At 39.3% G+C, this 19510-nt stretch overlaps 1 protein-coding gene across 2 annotated transcripts in view; it reads left to right on the top strand.

The window, feature by feature from the left end:
• Positions 1-19510, top strand: part of LOC150096158 (NADP-dependent malic enzyme-like) — a 272304-nt gene that overhangs the window by 82703 nt on the left and 170091 nt on the right. For both annotated transcript variants that reach the window (XM_090409458.1, XM_090409457.1), the window contains one exon: positions 12915-12990. In XM_090409458.1, the coding sequence (XP_090265584.1) occupies positions 12915-12990 (76 nt within the window). The remainder of the gene's footprint in view (positions 1-12914; positions 12991-19510) is intronic.

The following is a 19510-nucleotide window of genomic DNA, read 5'->3' as shown; positions in this document are numbered from 1 at the left end:
TTTTATTTACCCCACTTTTACAACATATTTTTGTCGCATATGAATGAATATAAAATACCATAAAAAATAAAAATAAAAAATGAATACAAAAAGAATATTCATATTAACAATTAGCATGTATCTGTCAGATAAGATGCGAGCGCCTTGCTTTATCAATCATAATGGCAAATGTATTTGTTTATTATGCAATAATAGTGTGGCTATTTCTAAAAAAGTAATATAGAAAGACATTTCAAAACCATTCATGCCAATTGTAATTTTAAGTTTAAGTATTTAAATCAGGAGGAGTTGGCAATGCAGCGCCCACAAGCATCATAGTGCCTGCAGTATTGCACCCTTCAAATTAAAAAGGTTGCCGACCACTGAACTAAAGTGTTCGCAAAAAAAAATATATATATATATAATAACCAAAAGAGTAACTAAGCAATTGATGAAAGCATTATCAATTATAGTAATGAAAGCAGAGTGAAGGAACTTAAATGGGAGTTGATGAAAATGAATGTATTGGAGAATGAAATTTAAATTTTATGAAGTGATTGACTGATGTGATGAAGGAGATACATCATTATAAGATAATCACATGGCATTTTATGCGATTTGATCATTAAAGTAACTGAAGCTTTGCATGGAAGAAATGAATGAATATCCGAGTTAGTGGTAATTGGAGTTACAAACTACTTAAAAGATGAAAAAGAAGATTGTTAAAGTTATTGGTGGAGATGAAGAATAATGCCGTAGTTGGGAAAGGTTGCTGGCCTGGTTGGCTGCGTGGTTAGCACATCCGCTCTCTAGCCAAAAGGCTGCAGGTTTGAATCTTGCCATGGGCATGGATATTTGTGATTGTCTGTGAAAATACCAGTGGTTGTAGTGGTGGTGGGCAGTAGATGCCATTGGTGTAGATCAGGGGTCTTCAATACATGTCCTGCAGGCCACCTGTGGCCTGCAGAGCTCTTTGCTGTAGCCTGTCAGCCATTTTGAAAAAATAACTACTTAACATTAAAACGCGATTAAATAAAAAATAATTTCAATGAAGCCTGCGGGGCGACTAAGCTATACTGTGGTATTTAGAATTGTAAGATGCTTTCCAGATTCACAAGGAATGCTGTGCATTTGATACTTTACATAAAATCTGATAAAAATAAATATTAAATAGACATGCTTCTTCAGCCATCTACCAGCACCAAACAGTACCTAAGTACTAGTACTAATGTTGCAGGTAGATGGCTGAAGCAATAGTTCGTTTAAGTCTAGTGCCTTCCAGATACATCTCGAAGGTTCTCGATACTTCGTTATTTTCATATAAATACAAGAGGATCTCATCCACAGTCAGTCAGTCAAGTCGTGAACAGTAGGATATTAGCGCAGAAGCGCATGCATGCTGCATTTTTGATCTGCTTGCTCACTTGTTATATATGTATATATATATATTTTTTGCTTAATATAAGATTTACTAATGTTGTTATATTGCGTTTTTTTTTGTTTGTTTGTTTGGTATTACTAACTACTAACCTGCTGGTAGCGCTTTATAGTGCTACGGGATTAGAGTCTTACGACTCTTAATTTCTTTCTGTTTTTTTTTTTTTTTCCGCAAAGACCAGATATGAGTAAAATGATCCCTGTCCTCCCAGGACCAGGACCTTAGGAGTGGAGATTCTAGGGTTGGAGGACCCCCTGAGTACTCATCTCAAGACCCTTAAAGAGCTAATAGGAGTTCAGAACATCTACTTCTTATTAGAAATCGTCCCCTATGGTGGAGGATGATTTCTAATTGTTGTTAAAAATGTGGCATCGAGAGACAAACTTCTAGAGGGTTTCCCTGTCTAGGGTCACAAGTGCGACGACGGTTGAGAATTGACCACTTTCCTATGGAATGTCTCGAAGCTGGGACAATGTGCTAATCCAAACATTCAGTAAATGGGATAAGGTGAGTAATATAAAGAAGAGCATCTCTAAGAAGGACCCTTCTTAGTACTCTGGTGAGGTAACATTTACCATGGACATGCGACAACCAGTGCCTAACCTTCTCACCATTGGCATGTCGCATGTCATGGTTAACTACCCCGGGGTACAGAGACAGTGTCTGCGGTATGGCTCGACCAAACATCTAGGCAGTGATTGAGTGATTGCCTCTGAGCCAAGTGCTTCAATTGCCCACACCCCCCTGCCAAAAGTGCAGCAACATCAAGCACAAAATAACATCTTGTCCTCTGCACACATTCGTAGAGAGGGCGGGGGCACTGATTGAACCATTTACCCACAACCTGTAAGAGATGCAGGTGAATTTTTGGAACTACCTACCACCAGTGGGGAGAAATCTTTTGTGCAAGTAGCCTTGGAGAAAATTAAAAAACGTCCCTCAGCCACAAAATCAGCTGAAGAAACTGTTTTCCCTCAGCCACAACATCGGGGAAGAAACTGTTTTCCCCCCTCAGCAACAACATCGGGGAAGAAACTGTTTCCCCCCTCAGCAACAACATCAGCTGAAGGAAGTTCCCCCCCCCCTCAGCTACTTCTGCACTACTACCACCATCTATGGAAGAACAGCCGACAGCTGAGGCAACAGATGAAGATAAGGTCTGCACAACACCAGCTCCCAACCCCCTCTACAACATCAGAGGTGATTTCATCTGTTGAAGATGTTCACAAGACCACCCCCCCACAGTAGCCAGCATCCCCCTGCACAAGAAACGAAAATGGAGGAGGGGAACAACAACTTCTATCCCCCCAAGGAACCACCAAAGAAGAGGCTTCCCTCCGAAGAAACATTGAAGCCACTCCAAATGAAGTACGGACACAACAATATCTGAGTCCGAAATGGAGGTGGAAACCCCTCCTCGAAGAGAAGAAAGTATCAAAAACAAAATTAAAAATACACTGGCTCCAAGTTCAATTGCTACGGCTATAAAGTAGCAAATAACAAAATCACCAGTTTTAAGATCGAAAATAGTCATCATGAGTTCGAGGTTCTCTCAAGCTCGTGTGCAAAGCTAGAAGCCAGTCTGCAGGGGGCTGGATATTCTGCCTCCCTCCTATGCATAGACTCTTTGATCAACTATGTCAAACAACTGAAGATCAAAGACCTAGGCCAAGTGTAACATCTCGTAACATCATAATGCCACCACCCCCTTCTGTATTACCTCACTCAACGTCCGAGGGCTCTTGTCACCATCTAAACAGGACGAGATGTCAAAGCTAATGCTAGCATTCAACATCCTTCTCTTGTTCCTGCAAGAGACACTTTTTCCACTACAGGGACATGCAGGAACTGAGCCATAAGTGCCCCTTAACATCTTTCTGGAGCTTCAGCACAAGACACAGCCCCAGGGTAGGGGTACTTATGCCAGCCCCCCTCCTCAGAGCCTTCCATAACATCCAGAGGGATGCAGAAGGGAGAGTTCTCGTCATCAACTGGAAGTACCGGGGCTGTACCACCAGGTACATCAACATCTACGCCTTGGCAGACTCAACATCAAGACTTAGATTCTTCCAGTTACTCGACACCCACATGAACAGTGCTCATCATGTCATCCTGATGGGGGGGACTTCAATTACTTGGTGTATCCAGCCTGGGATAAAGTAGGGGATAATCCCAACTCAGGCACTGCTGGCTACAGACATCTGGAAATTCACCTCAGGAATCTCCAACTAACAGACATCTGAAGGGCTTACAACCCCCACTGTTGGGATTATTATTATTATTATTCCTGACACCTCCAAGGAGTCCGATGACTCATTGCGGGAGGACACCTACAACTGTCTCAACCACTACACCGAACCTCTACTACAAATCATCTCCATCAACGTGGACAAGTCAGAGAATCGGCTCGACCACTTCTACCTGTCACCATCCCTTGTTTTGAGAGCCGAGGCAATAAGTCACGTTCAAATCAATTCTACCATCTCAGACTACAAACTTATTGTTCTTGTTCTCATGTACCATCCTTCAGAATCAGTAGAAGTTGGTCCAGGCTCCTGGAAGTTATCACTAGACTTCCTGTCCCTGTTCTCGGCCAAGCTTCACCAACTGTGCTCCACCTGGAGCACTTCTGGCTGGGACTGGGACATGTGGGCACAACTGAAAACTACCATCAAACAGAACATGATTAATTGGGGCCAAGAATGTGCCTTCCTCAGAAAATCTTGGCTCCTTGATCTATACAAAGAAAGAAGCTGGTTGGTGGCCAGCCAATGCTAAGGCTTTCCATGTCTCAATGCCATCCGTGACATTAATCTCGACATCGAAATGGAGAGACAGAAACAGGTGGAAGAATAGAATATGCAGATCAGACACCACCTGTGCTCGGAAGATAGGCGGTCAGCCACGTTTTACAACAGGTGCTACATCAATTTTCGACAGGAGCGAATCATCACCACCATCAATGAAGGCAGGTGTACATACACCACAACACCCAACATCCTGAAGGACTTCTGGGGGGGGTATTACACCCATCTATCAGGACAACAGTACCACCAGGATTACTCCTGTTGGAACAGGAGTAATCCTGGGGGGTACCCTTCCCTGTGCACATCCAGGCAGGGTTGGATCAACCAATAACTGCAGCCGAAGTAACATTAGCCTTCAAACAATGCTGAATGAAGAAAGTGCCTGAGCCAGACAGACTAGGCATAGAACTCTATCGTAAAGCCTGGGATTTCATCCTTCCCATTCTCGTGGTGTTATTTAACAACTTCCGCAACACCGGAAACGTGCCGCACGAATTCGTGGAATGCCACACAGTATTCATCTCTAAGGCTAACAGGGATCCAACTAACATCAAGAACTGGAGGCCATCAGTCTGTCGAACACAGACTACAAGATCCTTGCCCACGTTCGCAATGGCAGACTCAAGCTGGGGATGAGGTACATCATCAACAGCACACAAGTGTATGGTGTTCCTGGCTGATTGATGGAGTTCAATCTCATCCTCATCTGAGAACTGCTACATCTGGTTGACCTCAAGAACTACTCAATGGCATTGTTGACCAATTTCAACTGAGCATTTGACAGCAGATGGCACTCCTTTCTTTTCGACATCCTGGAGAAAGTGGGAGTCAGCAGTGGACTGCTTTCCATCATTAGAGGAGGCTACAACAACAGCTCTCCCCACCTCCTCATCAACAGACACTTATCAGACCCCCATTAACATTCAGAAAGGGGTCAAACAAGGTTCCCCCCCCCAGTCTGCTGCTTTTTGCACTAGCCCTTGAGCTATTCCTATAGGCAGTTAACAGCTCACGTGTCGTCAGAGGGATTCCACTACCGCTCACCACGGATGACTCCAAAGGAATAGCTTATGTGGATGACATGGTGGGCACCCTCAGGGACAAGGACTCCATACGGAACTTCTTTAACATTTTAGAGGAGTTCAAAGTGTCAGAGTTCACATACAACCCCGACAAAACTAAGATCAAGATGTATGGAGTCTGGGACCTAAACAACATCCCTCACCATCTTGGTCCCATTTGCTGCACAGCCCATCCTCGACATTTAACATCTAATAAACACAACAGTCGAGAGTCTCAAGGACTGGTCAAACGGACAGCTCTCACTCTCCTCCAAGCAGCAAGCATAAGTTACTGATATTCTTCATCAGTGAATTGAAATACCACATCTGGAAGGTAAGGAAGAAATTCTCCATCTCTACTAATCCTCCAAGTCTGTTTGAAGTCTCTCGAGTCATCCTCTATAAGTTCTACAGCTCTTTGAGGAGATTTCTACATCTAGAGAGAGAGAGGCTTTGGGTGACACTGGATTTAACAAGTGGTGTACACCTCCCATCCTGTGTACTAACAGAAATCACACCATCAAGTTCTGTTTGCTGCTGCTCTAACATCTCCATCTGCAGCAGTATCTCGACTTCTAGCAATGTTTCTGGTCTTTGCATCCCCTATGAGTTCCACTTATATGATCTATTCAGTTCCATGGTCTCCCACAGAGGTAACTCAGACAAAGAACCCAGGCAGCGCAGGCCTACTCGAGGTGGTCTGCCCTGAAGGAGCGGATCTCCTGGGCACTAGTTACCTTTGTAGTCGTTTCCATCAGAGACAGACCTGAGGTGCTGGTGAAAAGAGTTTATCATCTGATAGCATTGAGCTAGAAAGATGTGTATTATGAGCTGAGGCATATTTTTCTTCTTCTCCCCTCTTCCCCACCTCCCCATCTGCCCTTCCCATGTCATTCCTTACCCTCACCCCACCTCAATCGCACTGTCACTCCCTCACCTCTCTTTTTCTTCTCTGCAGGGGCAGTCTGATTCCTTTTATTTTTCAATACCGATGATGGGTTTTCTTTACTTTCACCTACATGCAGGTTCATCGTGTCAGCCATAGCCTATTGTGGTTTTATATTGCCAGACTTATTTCATTAGTGTGAGACATATTCAGTGGATAATAACTGGTACACGGCTATTTTGGACCATTTTTTGGGTTCACCATCCATCACTATGTCGTCTACGAGTAAAAAGTGTAAATCAAGTGATTCTTGTTGGGTTTTTAATGAAAAGTGGACCAATTTGTACTTTTTTGTACCGATCGACGATAAGCCAGTGTGTTTGATTTGTTGTGAGTCAGTGTCAGTATCAAAAGAATACAATATAAAACAACACTATGAGACAAACCACGTGTCCAATTTCGATCACCTTCAAGGGCAGCTTCGTGTGGACAAAGTGAACCATCTCCAAATTGATTTAAAATGCCAGCAGGATAAGTTTAAAAGGCAGAGGGAAGAGAGCAATATGTGCTTCAAAGTAAGTTATGTAATAGCTGAAAAAATTGCTAAAAAATCAAAAGCCTTCTTGGTTTTTAAACACTTGCCCAAATAATGTACTGTAGCATGACATGTTGAAGAATTTGCCAATAACATTGAAGGAATTTTAAAAAAAATGGTCATCCTAATTTACATCATATTCTCTTGCTTTAGATGAGAGCACAGATGTGAAGGATACAGCACAACTGGCTATCTTTGTCCGTCACATTGATCAACAATTCACTGTGACAGAAGAACTGCTAGCACTTGTACCTATGAAGGGAAAGATTAAAGGCACTATATTATTGAAGCCACCAAGAAAATGTTCCAGTGTTTCAACCTCAGCTTAACGAACCTCGAGAGTGTGGTAACTGATGGTGCCCCTGCAATGGTGGGAAAGAACAAAGGGTTTGCTGCGTTGCTATGGAAATAACCGGAATTAGAAGGAAAAGATTTTGTCCATTACCGTTGTTTAATCCACCAGGAGAATTTGTGCATGAAAAACTATTGGATTTGAGAATGTCATGAAAGTTATTGTGACTGCTGTCAACATTATTAGGGCAAGAGGATTGAATCATCGTCAATGCCAAGAGTTTTTGACCCAAGAGTGCGAAGCAGATCACGGCAATGTGGTTTGTTATAGTGGTGTGCATTGGTTGAGCAGAGGGAAGGTTCTTAAAAGAGTCTTTGACTTAAGAAGCAAAATAGTGCAGTTTATGCAAACCAAGGGGAAGCCAATTGCAGAATTCAATGAGCCGAAGTGGATGACAGACTTTGCCTTTATGACCGACATCTCGTTGCATATGAATGACCTAAATACGCGGCTGCAATCCAAAGATCAACTGGTGCACACTCTGTTTGATCACATCAAAGCTTTTGTGGCCAAGCTCAAATTTTGGGAGGCACAACTCACAAAAAAAAATACTTAACTGATTTTCAGCTTCTCGCTGAATCCAACTATTTGTCTCTTGATGAATACATTACAAAATTAGCTGTGTTGCGAAGTGAGTTCGAAGAGAGATTTAGTGATTTCCATAACCAACAGTCTTCTTTAGATTTATTTTCAATGCCATTCAGTGTCAATGCTGCCGAAATGCTAGTACAAATGGTGCTGCTTGAGCTCCAAAACAACTCCTCTTTGAGAGAAAAATTATTCATGTGCACTTGCTTACATTTTATAAAGACTACATTTCTGAGGATGCATTTCCTAATCTTCGCCAGCATGCTTTGAAGATGTGTGCTTTATTAGGAAGCACATACTTATGTGAGCAGTTCTTCTCCAGAATGAAGCATGTGAAGTCCAAGACAAGAACTCATATTACGGACCAACATCTCTAGAATACTCTACACATAGTGACTTCCAACATTGATGCCAACATCGACAAGCTGGCCAAGGAAAAGTATTGTTAAGTTTCCCATTGACATTGTAAAAAATGAATGTTTTCTTCATTAAATTATCTTTTTTCAAGTATTGATTGTATTTACTTATCATGAACTCAACTCCTACCTAGGCTCTTAAAGTTGAGTTTGTTTATTTTTATAGGATTTTATGTAAAGTATCAAAGGCACAGCATTCCTTGTGAACTGGAAAGCATCTTACAATTTGAAATACTACAGTATAGCTTAGTGGCCTGCATGCTTCATTGAAATTTTTAATGCGGCCCACACTGTCTGAAAGGTTGAAGACCCCTGGTGTAGATGATGATGATGGTAGTTGTGATTCTTTGTAGTTGGTGGTGGATTGAGTGGTGGAGACAGAGTTGTAGAGTAGATGCCCTCCCTCGATGAGTCCCTTGGACTCTCTGGAGGTGTCATGTAATAATAATAATAATAATATAAAAGTCGTGAATGTTTCATATAGCTATGACAATAAGTTGAGAAAGAGAGCAGAGATTATGAATTGTATGATAGCTGACTACTGTAAGATAGTGAATGTCCAAAGTGTGGAATTTGCGAATGTATGCAGTGAAACAGGAAGATATGCAGTGTAACTAACAGAAAGAAATGATTTAAGCTAGATGGACTGCATTTATATGGGTTTGGTATAGAATATTTGGAGCAACTGCTGTTCAGTATGAGAGAGAGGAAGGGGTGGATGAGAAACATGGGAAGCACTGACTAACAAAATGAATGAATCAGTAAATAGGGAATGTGTAAATGAGTGGTCAGAGTGTGTGGAGTGAGATATAGCATCTAGAGCAAGGAGAGATAGTTGGTGTGATGGTCTCCAAGAGAATAGCACTGTATGCTTGTATGTTAATGTAATAAGTATCCGAAATAAGGAAGCTGAGCCTGAGAATCAGACAATGATTTTAGTTTGGAAAGCAGAACGTTGTGTACTGTTATCAATGGGACTCTGCTCCAGGTGGTTGAGATTCAGGATTAGAGTAAATGGTTAAACAGTATTCAGAAGTTCAAACGACATGCTACAAAATTATACAGCACATTGCTACTGCTGTGATAAGGAGTACACTGATAAGTAGAGAAAAGGAGGTAGTTATACTACTATACAAAGTCTTGATCAGGCCACAACACATGGACTGTTGTGTTCAAATTTGGTCACCTAGTTTCCATTGTGGGAAAACTCTTGTCACATCTTACTGGATCTAGAGATGAGTGATATATCAGAATGTGGAATATTGTTTATAGGGAAAGGTTAAGGCAGTGAAAATTGTAGAGTTCACTGGATATACAGAAAAAAGTGATACGATAATGTTTAAATTGGTGAGTAGATTTTAAAGGATTAATACTGAAGGGATTTTACATAGAGTGAAGTGCAAGAGATGAAAATGAGCAGTCATCTCTGGAAATTGTGTAAAAGTATCGTGAAAAGGTAAATATTTTAAAGTGTTGAGTAAGTGGAATGCATTGCTAGAATGTGTTGAAATGCTAGGAGTAGGAATGAATTTAAGTTTTAATATATGTTACTCAGTGAGTAACATATATTAACCTTCTACCACTAGCCTGACTCCATGAGGGTTATGTGAGATCTTGCTCCCACTGAGTTTATTATGTAATGAGATGATCTTGTCTTCCTATCACCAATTAGAAATTGTATTTGTGTCGACTTAAAATAACTAGGATAATAATTTTACTGATTCTCTTGCACATTCTTTAGCACCTATGGTGATATCCCATCTAATCTCACTGCTGCATTTGCATCAAACTCTTGGAGTAACTTTAATATTTCTGACTTATCCATCTCTGTCATTTCATCTAATTCCAACTTGGGATCCAAAGAACTGATGTTCTTCTCCATGAAGTGATTCTTAATATTTCACCTATTTCTAGTGTATCTGACAAATGTCAGATACTAGAAATAATTCTGGAAATTCATTCCACCCATTCACCACCCTCCAAGCAAAAAAATCTAGTCCTAGCACTCTTGCTAACCACATGCCTACACAATTCCATGGGTGATCCTTTGTTCTCTCCCTTAATGTCATGTACTGAAAGAAGTCTTTGGTCTCGATAATATAAATAACTTATATACTTCTGATTTGTTTGCCTATCAGCTAGTTTTCAAAGTCCACGCACCATCAATTTATTCTAATAGGGAGCATTCCATAAACCTTTCACAATCTTTGTTACTTGCTTCTGGATCCTCTCCACCACTTCTTAATCTCCACAGAATCTGGGTGTCCAGATCTGTGTGCAGTAGTCCAGTTGCGGCATTGTTAAAGCCTTATATACACTCTAAACTTCAATTCCCTGTCCACAATCATTCCCCCAAGTCCTTAGCCTCATCAGTTTCCTGTAGTTCAGCATCAATATAGTACACAGTTTATAATCTCTTTTTTTTTCCAAAGTGAATCATCACCTTACACTTGGCCACATTAAACTGGCAGCCATTTACCTTTACCCATTCTGCTTGTCTATGTAAGACTTTCTGCAGGATATCTAGAGCACCTTCATTTACCATCACTCTTCCCAGTTTTGCGTCATCAGCAAACAACTGAATATTTTATGTCAAATCATTTCCTATATCCCTGAGCCCTGTGGTACACTATAGGTCACCTACCTTCTCCTTGGTTCAACTCATCCATAAACCAGTCTTCAATATATCCAGCAGCCACCCTCTAACCAAATCACCAGATTCATATCCAACCCCATTTACTTCAATTTATGCAACAGAGTTCTGTGTGAAATCCAGTCGTATGCCTTTGGAACGTCTATCACTGGGAAATAGCTACTCGGTGATACTGCTAGACTTAGCTCCATACTGCTTAGACTCAACTCACTTCATTATAAAAAAGTCAGATTACTAATCTTACTTTTTATGCAGATCATATCAGATTTATGTGCAGATCACATCATCTGCATATACAATATGTGTGATTGGTTTTCCATTGAATTTTACTCCTTTTGTTGAAGACAGTGCTTTTTTAATGAATTTTTGGATAAAAATGTTAAAAGGCATGGAGAGAGTGGGCATCTTGCATAACTCGTCATTTAATTTCAAGTTTTCTGTTGTGATATTTTTATATTGAACTACTGCACTTGTATTCTAATAGTAGTTTGAAACAAATCTCAGTATTTCAAAGTCTATGTTTTTCTTTGTTAATATTTGAGTTTTCCTTTATTGATAGAATCAAATGTGTGTTTAAAATCCAGCAAAATAAAGGTCTCTCTTCCCCCTTGTCCCATGCAATTTTGGCCAGACTATGAAGAATAAAGATATGGTCATTTGATGACCTGTTTTTTTTAAAGCAAACTTGTTCTTCTTCTTCTTCTTCTTCTATTATTATTATTATTATTATTACACCCTCCATGGAGTTGGCAGACTCATTGTGAGAGATTCATCAATTGACAACATATTTATCATACTGAATCTTAAAATCCTTAACACTCCTTGCATTAACAACATATTCTGGTAATGTGTTCCATTCATTGACAATTCTCCATGTAAAAAATCTACTCCTCATACCCCTCATCACCACATTCTTAAATAACTTACAGGGATGGCCTCTGGTTTTTTCCCCTTTTGCCTTCTACTCTTTTTATAATCCCATTTGAATTAATCTGATAAAATTCTCTCAACTTAAATGTCTCTATCACATCACCTCTTTTCCTCCTATCCACCAAACTCTGCAATCCACATTTTTTCAACCTCTCTTCATAGCCAGCATTCCAACATCCTGACATTGTTTTAGTCACTTATCTCTGGGCTCTCTCCATTGTTTCTACATCACTGAAAACCAGGTGACCAAATTTGAGCACAGTGTTATTTAGTTCTTTAAATATTATTTAGATGATTCTGTATTTTTACAAAGATTTTGTAAGAGTGGCAAAGAAGAGCAATTGGTCTATAATCGATACATTTTTGAACATCACCTTTTTTATGTATATTGAAGATTTTGCCTATTTTGCAGTCATTTGGGATAGTCCCAGTGAAAAGAATATTATTGAAAAGTTTGGTTAGTTATGTATATTATTTCTGGGAAAACTCCCATGTTACTCCTCTTAGTAAACTATTATAATTACGGCTATTTCGCCTGCTTCAGTTTAGGAGTGCCCCTGTTTAAATGTCATTGGCTATTTACTCATGGATTCTTAGGGCATTGTAGATGTGAATATACCAAAAAGTATATGTAGCATAAGGAAGAGAAATTTACACATACCTTTTTCTGGGTGTTGCGGCTTTTCTTCTTTCTGCGATGTCCAAAAACTACTGAGTGTGTGGAGGGGGGGTGTAGGCAATTTGGGAGAATTAAATTAGAAAAACCCGGGTTTTTTTTTCAGTAATATATATATATAAACATATATATTATATTATTATGTTATTTAGGGTGGGGAAAAGGTGACAGGGTTGATTTTTTATATAGGGAGGGGGAAGGGGAAAAGGGGGTTGACGGGGTGTGGTCCGTTTCGACTATTTTTGGTCATCATCTGAACACATTGGGAAAGTGGATGCTATGTCGTTTGGTTAGTTGTTTAATTAGATCAAGTCCACCATTGTTATAGAGCTCTAAGGGTATTTCTTTAATTCCAGATGCTACTGATGATTTCATTTGATTAAGTAAAAGGATTACTTGTTCCTCTAGGATGATGGGTGCTGTATCTTTTGATTCTTTGTTTCTTTGTTTGAAATAGCCTGAATAAAACAATGTATTTTGCAGTATTATGAGCACTCACTAATACTATTTAATGCTATTTATCTTCCTAATAGGGGACTCTTCATTACTATTAATGATGCTGGTAGTGTATATGATGTACTTGGAAATTGGTCAGAAAAAGATATAAAGGTAATCTCCACTAATAAATTGCTAATTGAAATAATTTTAATTTCAACAAGGAACAATTCTATGCTAATGGGAAATTATTTACTGTAATCACCAAAAATGTTCCCTCCAGTGTTTTGTAAATTCTTATGCAAATAGTGCAGGTGCAAAATGAGATTACTGCCCAACTTTCCCCAAGCAAAAATTTTGGGGAAACCACTCACCATTATTATTTAATGGAATTGGGTTTAAAAAAAAAAAAAAAAAAAAAACTCCTGAAGGACCTCCCATGATGAGTCTTTTGATTCCATAGAGGCCAGAATAATAATAATAATAATAATAATAATAATAATAATAATAATAATAATAAAAGCAACTCAATTCAAAATCAAGATTTAGATATCTTTTTCTTGGTCATATTTTGGTGCCTACTAGGATGAAACTATAAAACTGTTTTATTATTATTTTTTTTTTCAGGCCTCCATGGAGTCAAAAGACTCATCATGGGAGGTCCTTTCTAAGAAACACAAGTCTATCAAGACTCATCGAGGGAGGTCCCTCCTAGGAAACACAAAGTCTATCATACCACTCCTTAAATGCATTGACCGTTTTCGCTCTCACCACTCCATCAGGCAATGCATTCCATGGTTCAACCACCCTCCATGTAAAGAAACCACTCATCACCCTCTTTCTCACAGTTTCCTTTCGTAACTTCCAGGGATGGCCTCTTGTCATGACTCCTTCCCGCTGTTCAACCAAGTGAAAGAACTCCCCAGTGTCAACCCTGTAACCACCTCTCAACAGTTTAAAAGTCTCAATCATATCACCCCTCTATAAAGGATATAAAAAATATTGAACATTGTTTCATCGTATGGAATGTAATAACATCAACAAAGAGATACATTGATGAAAAGAAATGTATAGGCAAGTTATTTATAATGTAGACAATTTTTAAGATATAAAAATCATTATATGAGGAAACAGTTGGAATTGAAGAGGATTCTAAAATGAATAAGCAGAAAGGGAAATGGCCCCAGTCGAGCATGGCAAGATCACATCGAATGAGTGTGATCTTGCCATGTCAGTAGAACTAGCTGTAGATCCAGGAATGAGCTGTTGTGTTTATATACAAATACTAGAAGTGGAAGAAACAAGGCAGATGAAATGATGGCACTAATCGAGTCTGTTCACCCAAAAATTCTTGGAATAAGTGAGACATGGTAAGATGAGGAAGACATCCTGACAGGAATAGAGATGGAAGGATATGATGTGTTTCGTGAGGATAGAAGGGTTAAAAATGGAGGGAGAATGCTATTGATGATGGAGAATGAGTTATGACCATACAAAGTAGAGCTGCAAGAGGGAAATAGTGTCAGTGGTTTTGAGGCAGTATGGTATGAGATAGAGGTGAATGGAATGAAATACTTGGTTGGATGCTGTTATAGACTAGGAAATGTGGATGGTAGTGACTATGAAATGTATAATCAAATTAGCCAAGCAAATAAGAAAAGAGTGATCATTATGGGCGATTTTAATTATGGCAATATAGACTGGAATGATGGGATAGCAACTGGAAATAAAGAATATGTGTTTCTTGAGTTTTTGAAGGATAACTACCTCACACAGTATGTAACAGAAGGCACGCAAGGATTGAGGGTCTTGGATTTGATCATCTCATCAGAGGATGTAATTCTAAATGAAGTGTCAGATCACCCACCAATTGGTGAGAGTGACCATGAGTTGATTACCTGGGTGGTTGCCAGCAGTGTGAGGACCTCTGTAAGAAAAGGCTATATGTGGAACTACAAGGGAGGTGATTATGAGGATCTCAGGAGACAGCTTGCAGGTGTAGGATCAGTGGCAGGCCGTACATAAGCACTGCGACACTGCATCACCCCCAAGGAAAAAATGAAAAAATTAAATTTTGTTTGTGTTTATAAATAATGACAATGCTTACAGCATTATATAAATGCAATACAACCTGTTAAAGGTTACAGCTTATGTTTCGATAGTGATTGAATAGTTAATAATTAGAATTGTTCGATTAACACTTTAGATTACGAAACAGATACACTGCGATCTAACGCAGTGTCAGAAATCACGTTATATCATGTTCAACCAATCGCAGCCAGACTCGCCGATATTCGTTTGCTTCTCATTGCATGTAACTAGTGAATCTGACACTGCTCTTTGGGCAGTGTATGCTTGTGTGCTTTATTCTTTATTGATGGTGAGGGTGAACTATTTTTTTCAAATCTTATTTTATTCTTTTAAAATGACATATAATTATTTATTTATTATAGATACAAGGCTGAATTATGACAAGTGTCACTGTTGAAAATGTGAAAAGAATTATATTTTTTCAATTATCGTTACACAAAACAAATGCACTGCGATCTAACGCAGTGCGAGAATGATCGCGCCAATTGCAGCTAGACTAGGCCGATATTCGTTTACGCTTGACACTGCTCGTTTGGGCAGTGTATCGATGCTTCCGTTCGTGTATCAATGAGCATTATTTCTGTGATATATCAAACTTTTATTATTGGTGTTTGTAAGTGGTGAGGGTGAAATATTTTTACTAAAGCAATTTTTTAACATGTAAATTTATTTATTAATAAATTGGTTACTGATTAGGAAAAAAATAATTTTTTAAAATTTTATTTTGTATATGCAGCACTCCCACTTAAATTTTCACCGGCCGCCACTGTGTAGCATGGAATGTGGAGTTTGCTGGAAAAGAGATCAATGCAGCTGGGGGGATTTTCAAAAATTATCTAGTAGATGCAATGTCTAAACGTATTCCAAGGGTGAGAAGATTAAATAAGGTAGGTATGAAATGGATGAATAAAGAGATTAAGCATGCGATACAGAGAAAAAGGGCATTATGGAGGCAGCATAAGAGAAGTGGAAATAACTAATTCCATGAGGACTACAAAGACCAGGCAAGGCAGGTGATTTGGTTGGTGAGGGTAGCCAGAGAGAGGTATGAACAGTAGTTAGCTAATGAAGCCAAAAAGAATCCTAAGAAGTTCTTTCGATATGTAGCCACCAAAAGAAAGAATGATTATGTAAGGATGACATTGATTGGAGAAAATGGTATAAAGACAGCTGTTGCAGGTGTGGTGGAGATACATAATGAGCAGTTCATAAAGGTCTTTCAATCTTGTGAATGTGACTTCATGGAGAGATTGAGAGCAGTTGATGATGGGGAAGAGAGACGGACCAAGTGAGCAAGAAGTGTATGTGGAGTTGAGCAAACTAGATGTAAATAAGGCTGTGAGACTTGATAATATATCACTACACATTCTGAATGAATGTACCAGGGAGTTGACACTGGCTTTGACATGTTATTTTAATATGAGTCTTGCACTCGGTCAAGTTCCTAAGGAGTGGAAGGAGGGCAAGATCGAACCACTTCATAAAGGAGGTGATAGAACTTAAGCATCAAACTATAGACTTATCTGTGTACCAGGTGTTGTAGTTAAGTTGTTGGAGAAGCTTGTGAGAACTAGGATCCAGAATTGGATTGACAACAATGGTATTATCTTTGATGGACAGCATGGATTTGCTAAAGGGAGGTCATGTTTTAGTAATCTACTTACTTATTACAATAAAGTGACTGCTTCCATGGACAGAGGAAAAGGATACACAGTAATATACTTAGATTTTGGAAAGGCTTTTGATAGATTACCACATGATAAGTTGATAGTGAAACTGGAGTAGATGGGGTTGGATATTAGATTGGGGCATTGGATTGGAGACTGGCTATCTGATAGGTATCAACAAGTTGTGTATGGGGGGGGGGGGAATATCCAGGAAAAGGAAAGTTGCTAGTGCTGTGCCTCTGGGGTCTGTTTCAGGGCCATTGCTGTTTAATTTGTGTATTAATGATATTGGTGAAGATTTGGATGGAGATATTCAGTTGTTTGCAGATGATGCAATGTTGGGACAAACCATGAAGAGTAGAGAAGATGTTGTGGCTTTACAAGAAGACTTGAATAAATTGAGTGATTGGTCATGGGAATGGGGATGCAAGTTCAATGTTGCAAAATGTAAGGTTTTAAAATTTGGAAAACAAAAACGGGATGCAGAATTTATGATTGGTGAGGATATATTGTCGGAGGTGGAGGAAATAAGAGATCTAGGGGGGAGGGTGATAGTGGATAAGGATCTGAAATTTAGGGGACACATAGACAAAATTGTGAAGACAACACAAAGGCTTCTGGGAATGATGCGGAGGACACTGACTTGTAGAAGTAGGGAGATTCCATTGTATAAGGCTTTGATTAGGCCACACATAGACTATTGTGCCCAAATTTGGTCACCTGGTTTTCAAAAGGATGAAGAGACGTGGAGAGGGTCCAGAGGCGACTGACTAAGGTAGTTTCTAACCTCTGTAATTTGAGTATGAGGAAAGATTGAGGAGATTCAACTTGCGGAGTCTGGTGGACAGGAGGAGGAGGAGAGATATGATAGAGACCTACAAGTTATTAAGGGATTGTTATAGGATCAATGCTGGAGAGGTTCTACAGAAAATAGTGGGAGATCAGGGGAGAACCAGAGGTCATCCCTGGAAGCTGTATAAGGAGGGTGTGAGTAGGGGTAGTGAGAAGCAGGTTTTTTTCATGCAGAGTTGTGAATGATTGGAATGCTTTACCTGAGAGTGTGTTGTCTGCAGAGAATTTGAGTGTGTTTAAAGCACGGTATGATGAGCTGTGTGTTTGATAAAAGGACCTCCTAGATGAGGCTTTGACTCCATTGGGTCTTAGATAATAATAATAATAATAATAATAATAATAATAATAATAATATGTATGGGGAGGGGGATGTGGAAAGTTCTAATCACACCTAGAATAAAAATGATATTAAAGCAACTGATATAAGCCAGCCAGGCTTTCCGAGTGGTTAGCATATACGCTCTCCAGCCAAAAGGTTGCGAGTTCGAATCCCACCATGTGCCTGGATGTTTTTGATTGTCTGTGAAAATACTAGTGGTGATGGTGGTGGGCGGTAGATGGTGTTGGTATAGATTATGATGGCAGTTGCGTTTCATCGTAGTTGGTGGAGGTGGAGAGTTGTGGAGTGGGTGCCCTCTCTCGATGAGTCTTTGGACTCCTTGGAGGTGTTACGTAATCATAATAGTAATAATAATAATAACCACAAGAAAGAACATACTAGTAGCAGAGCTATGAAGGTAACTTATGTTCTTTCCTGTGGTTATATCAGTTGCTTTAATAACATTTTTGTTCTAGGTGTTTATCAGAACTTTCCAGATCTCCTTCTATACATCAAAAAAGTATTTAATAAAATAATTTGATTGTTGTTTTATGTGGGTGTTTAGATAAACTTCATATAGGCCATTAAACAGTAAATCTAGCAAATAATGTACCGTGAATTTGAAAAGGGGCAGAACTTGTAGAAAAAATGGAATTAAGCCCTGTTAATGGGTTGCTCAACAAGACAAACTGCAGACTTGGATAAATTTGCATAAGTCTTAATTTGCAGATCACTGCATGGTCTGAAATTTTGGATAATGGCAGTCATTTCAAAGATTCAGAGTATTCATTCTAATAGTAGCACAAGAAGTGTCATAACTATCTTTTCATGGATGCTGTGTAAGATTTTATTTTTGGCCCCCCTTTTTTTGAAAAAAATAATAAAAAAAAAAACAAATAGGACGGAAATAGATCAGTTAATTTTTAACTTACCAAAAATGTTATGGATGTTGAAAGTTTATTTTTCACTTGGTCGGACTATAATAAATTTAGTTTAATCCTTTATCCAAGTGTGTGCAAACAAAGTTTGCACCTGAAAGTATCTTCAGGACTGGGACAAAGTAGTACAACACTGGGCGACTCCTTGCAAAGGTGGAGCAAGCTAACATCACTCCTATCTCAGTATCTCCCATAATGCAAAACACATCTCCTTGTGGATATGTATAATGTTATGCATCAAGGGAAGGGCCACTACCCAGACTAGTTTCGACCTTTATTGAGGTCTCTTCAGTGGGAGCCAGGCCCAAGTGGAGATACCAAGGCAGAAGCATTAGCAAGGTCATCCCACTTGCGCCTAGCTCCCACTGAAGAGACCTCAATAAAGGTTGAAACTAGTCTGGGTAGTGGCCCTTCCCTTAATGCATAACATTATACATATCCTCAAGGAGATGTGGTTTGCATTATGGGAGATACTGAGATAGGAGTGTTGTTAGCTTGCTCCACCTTTGCAAGGAGTTGCCCGGTGTTGTACCACTTTGCCCCAGTCCTGAAGATACTTTCAGGCGCAAACTTTGTTTGCACACACTTGGATAAAGGATTAAACTAAATTTATTATAAAAATGTTATGGAATCGGCCCCCATGGCAGCAAAATTTAAAATTTGAAAATGATGTGTTTCTTTGATATGACATTCTCTGATATGATTATATCTAAGACACTCAACCCTTGTGTATCCTCCATTACATACTGCCTATGATAGTTGTCCCTCAAGAACTCAAATTCACTTTCCTTATTCCCAGATGCTATCTCTTTATTCCAATCTGTATT

The sequence above is a fragment of the Typopeltis vanoorti genome, chromosome 19 (assembly GCF_054136105.1).
Source record: "Typopeltis vanoorti isolate ZY-2024b chromosome 19, IOZ_Tvanoo_1.0, whole genome shotgun sequence".
NCBI classification, from domain to species: Eukaryota; Metazoa; Arthropoda; class Arachnida; order Uropygi; family Thelyphonidae; genus Typopeltis; species Typopeltis vanoorti.
This window is presented reverse-complemented; position numbering and strand designations above follow the sequence as displayed.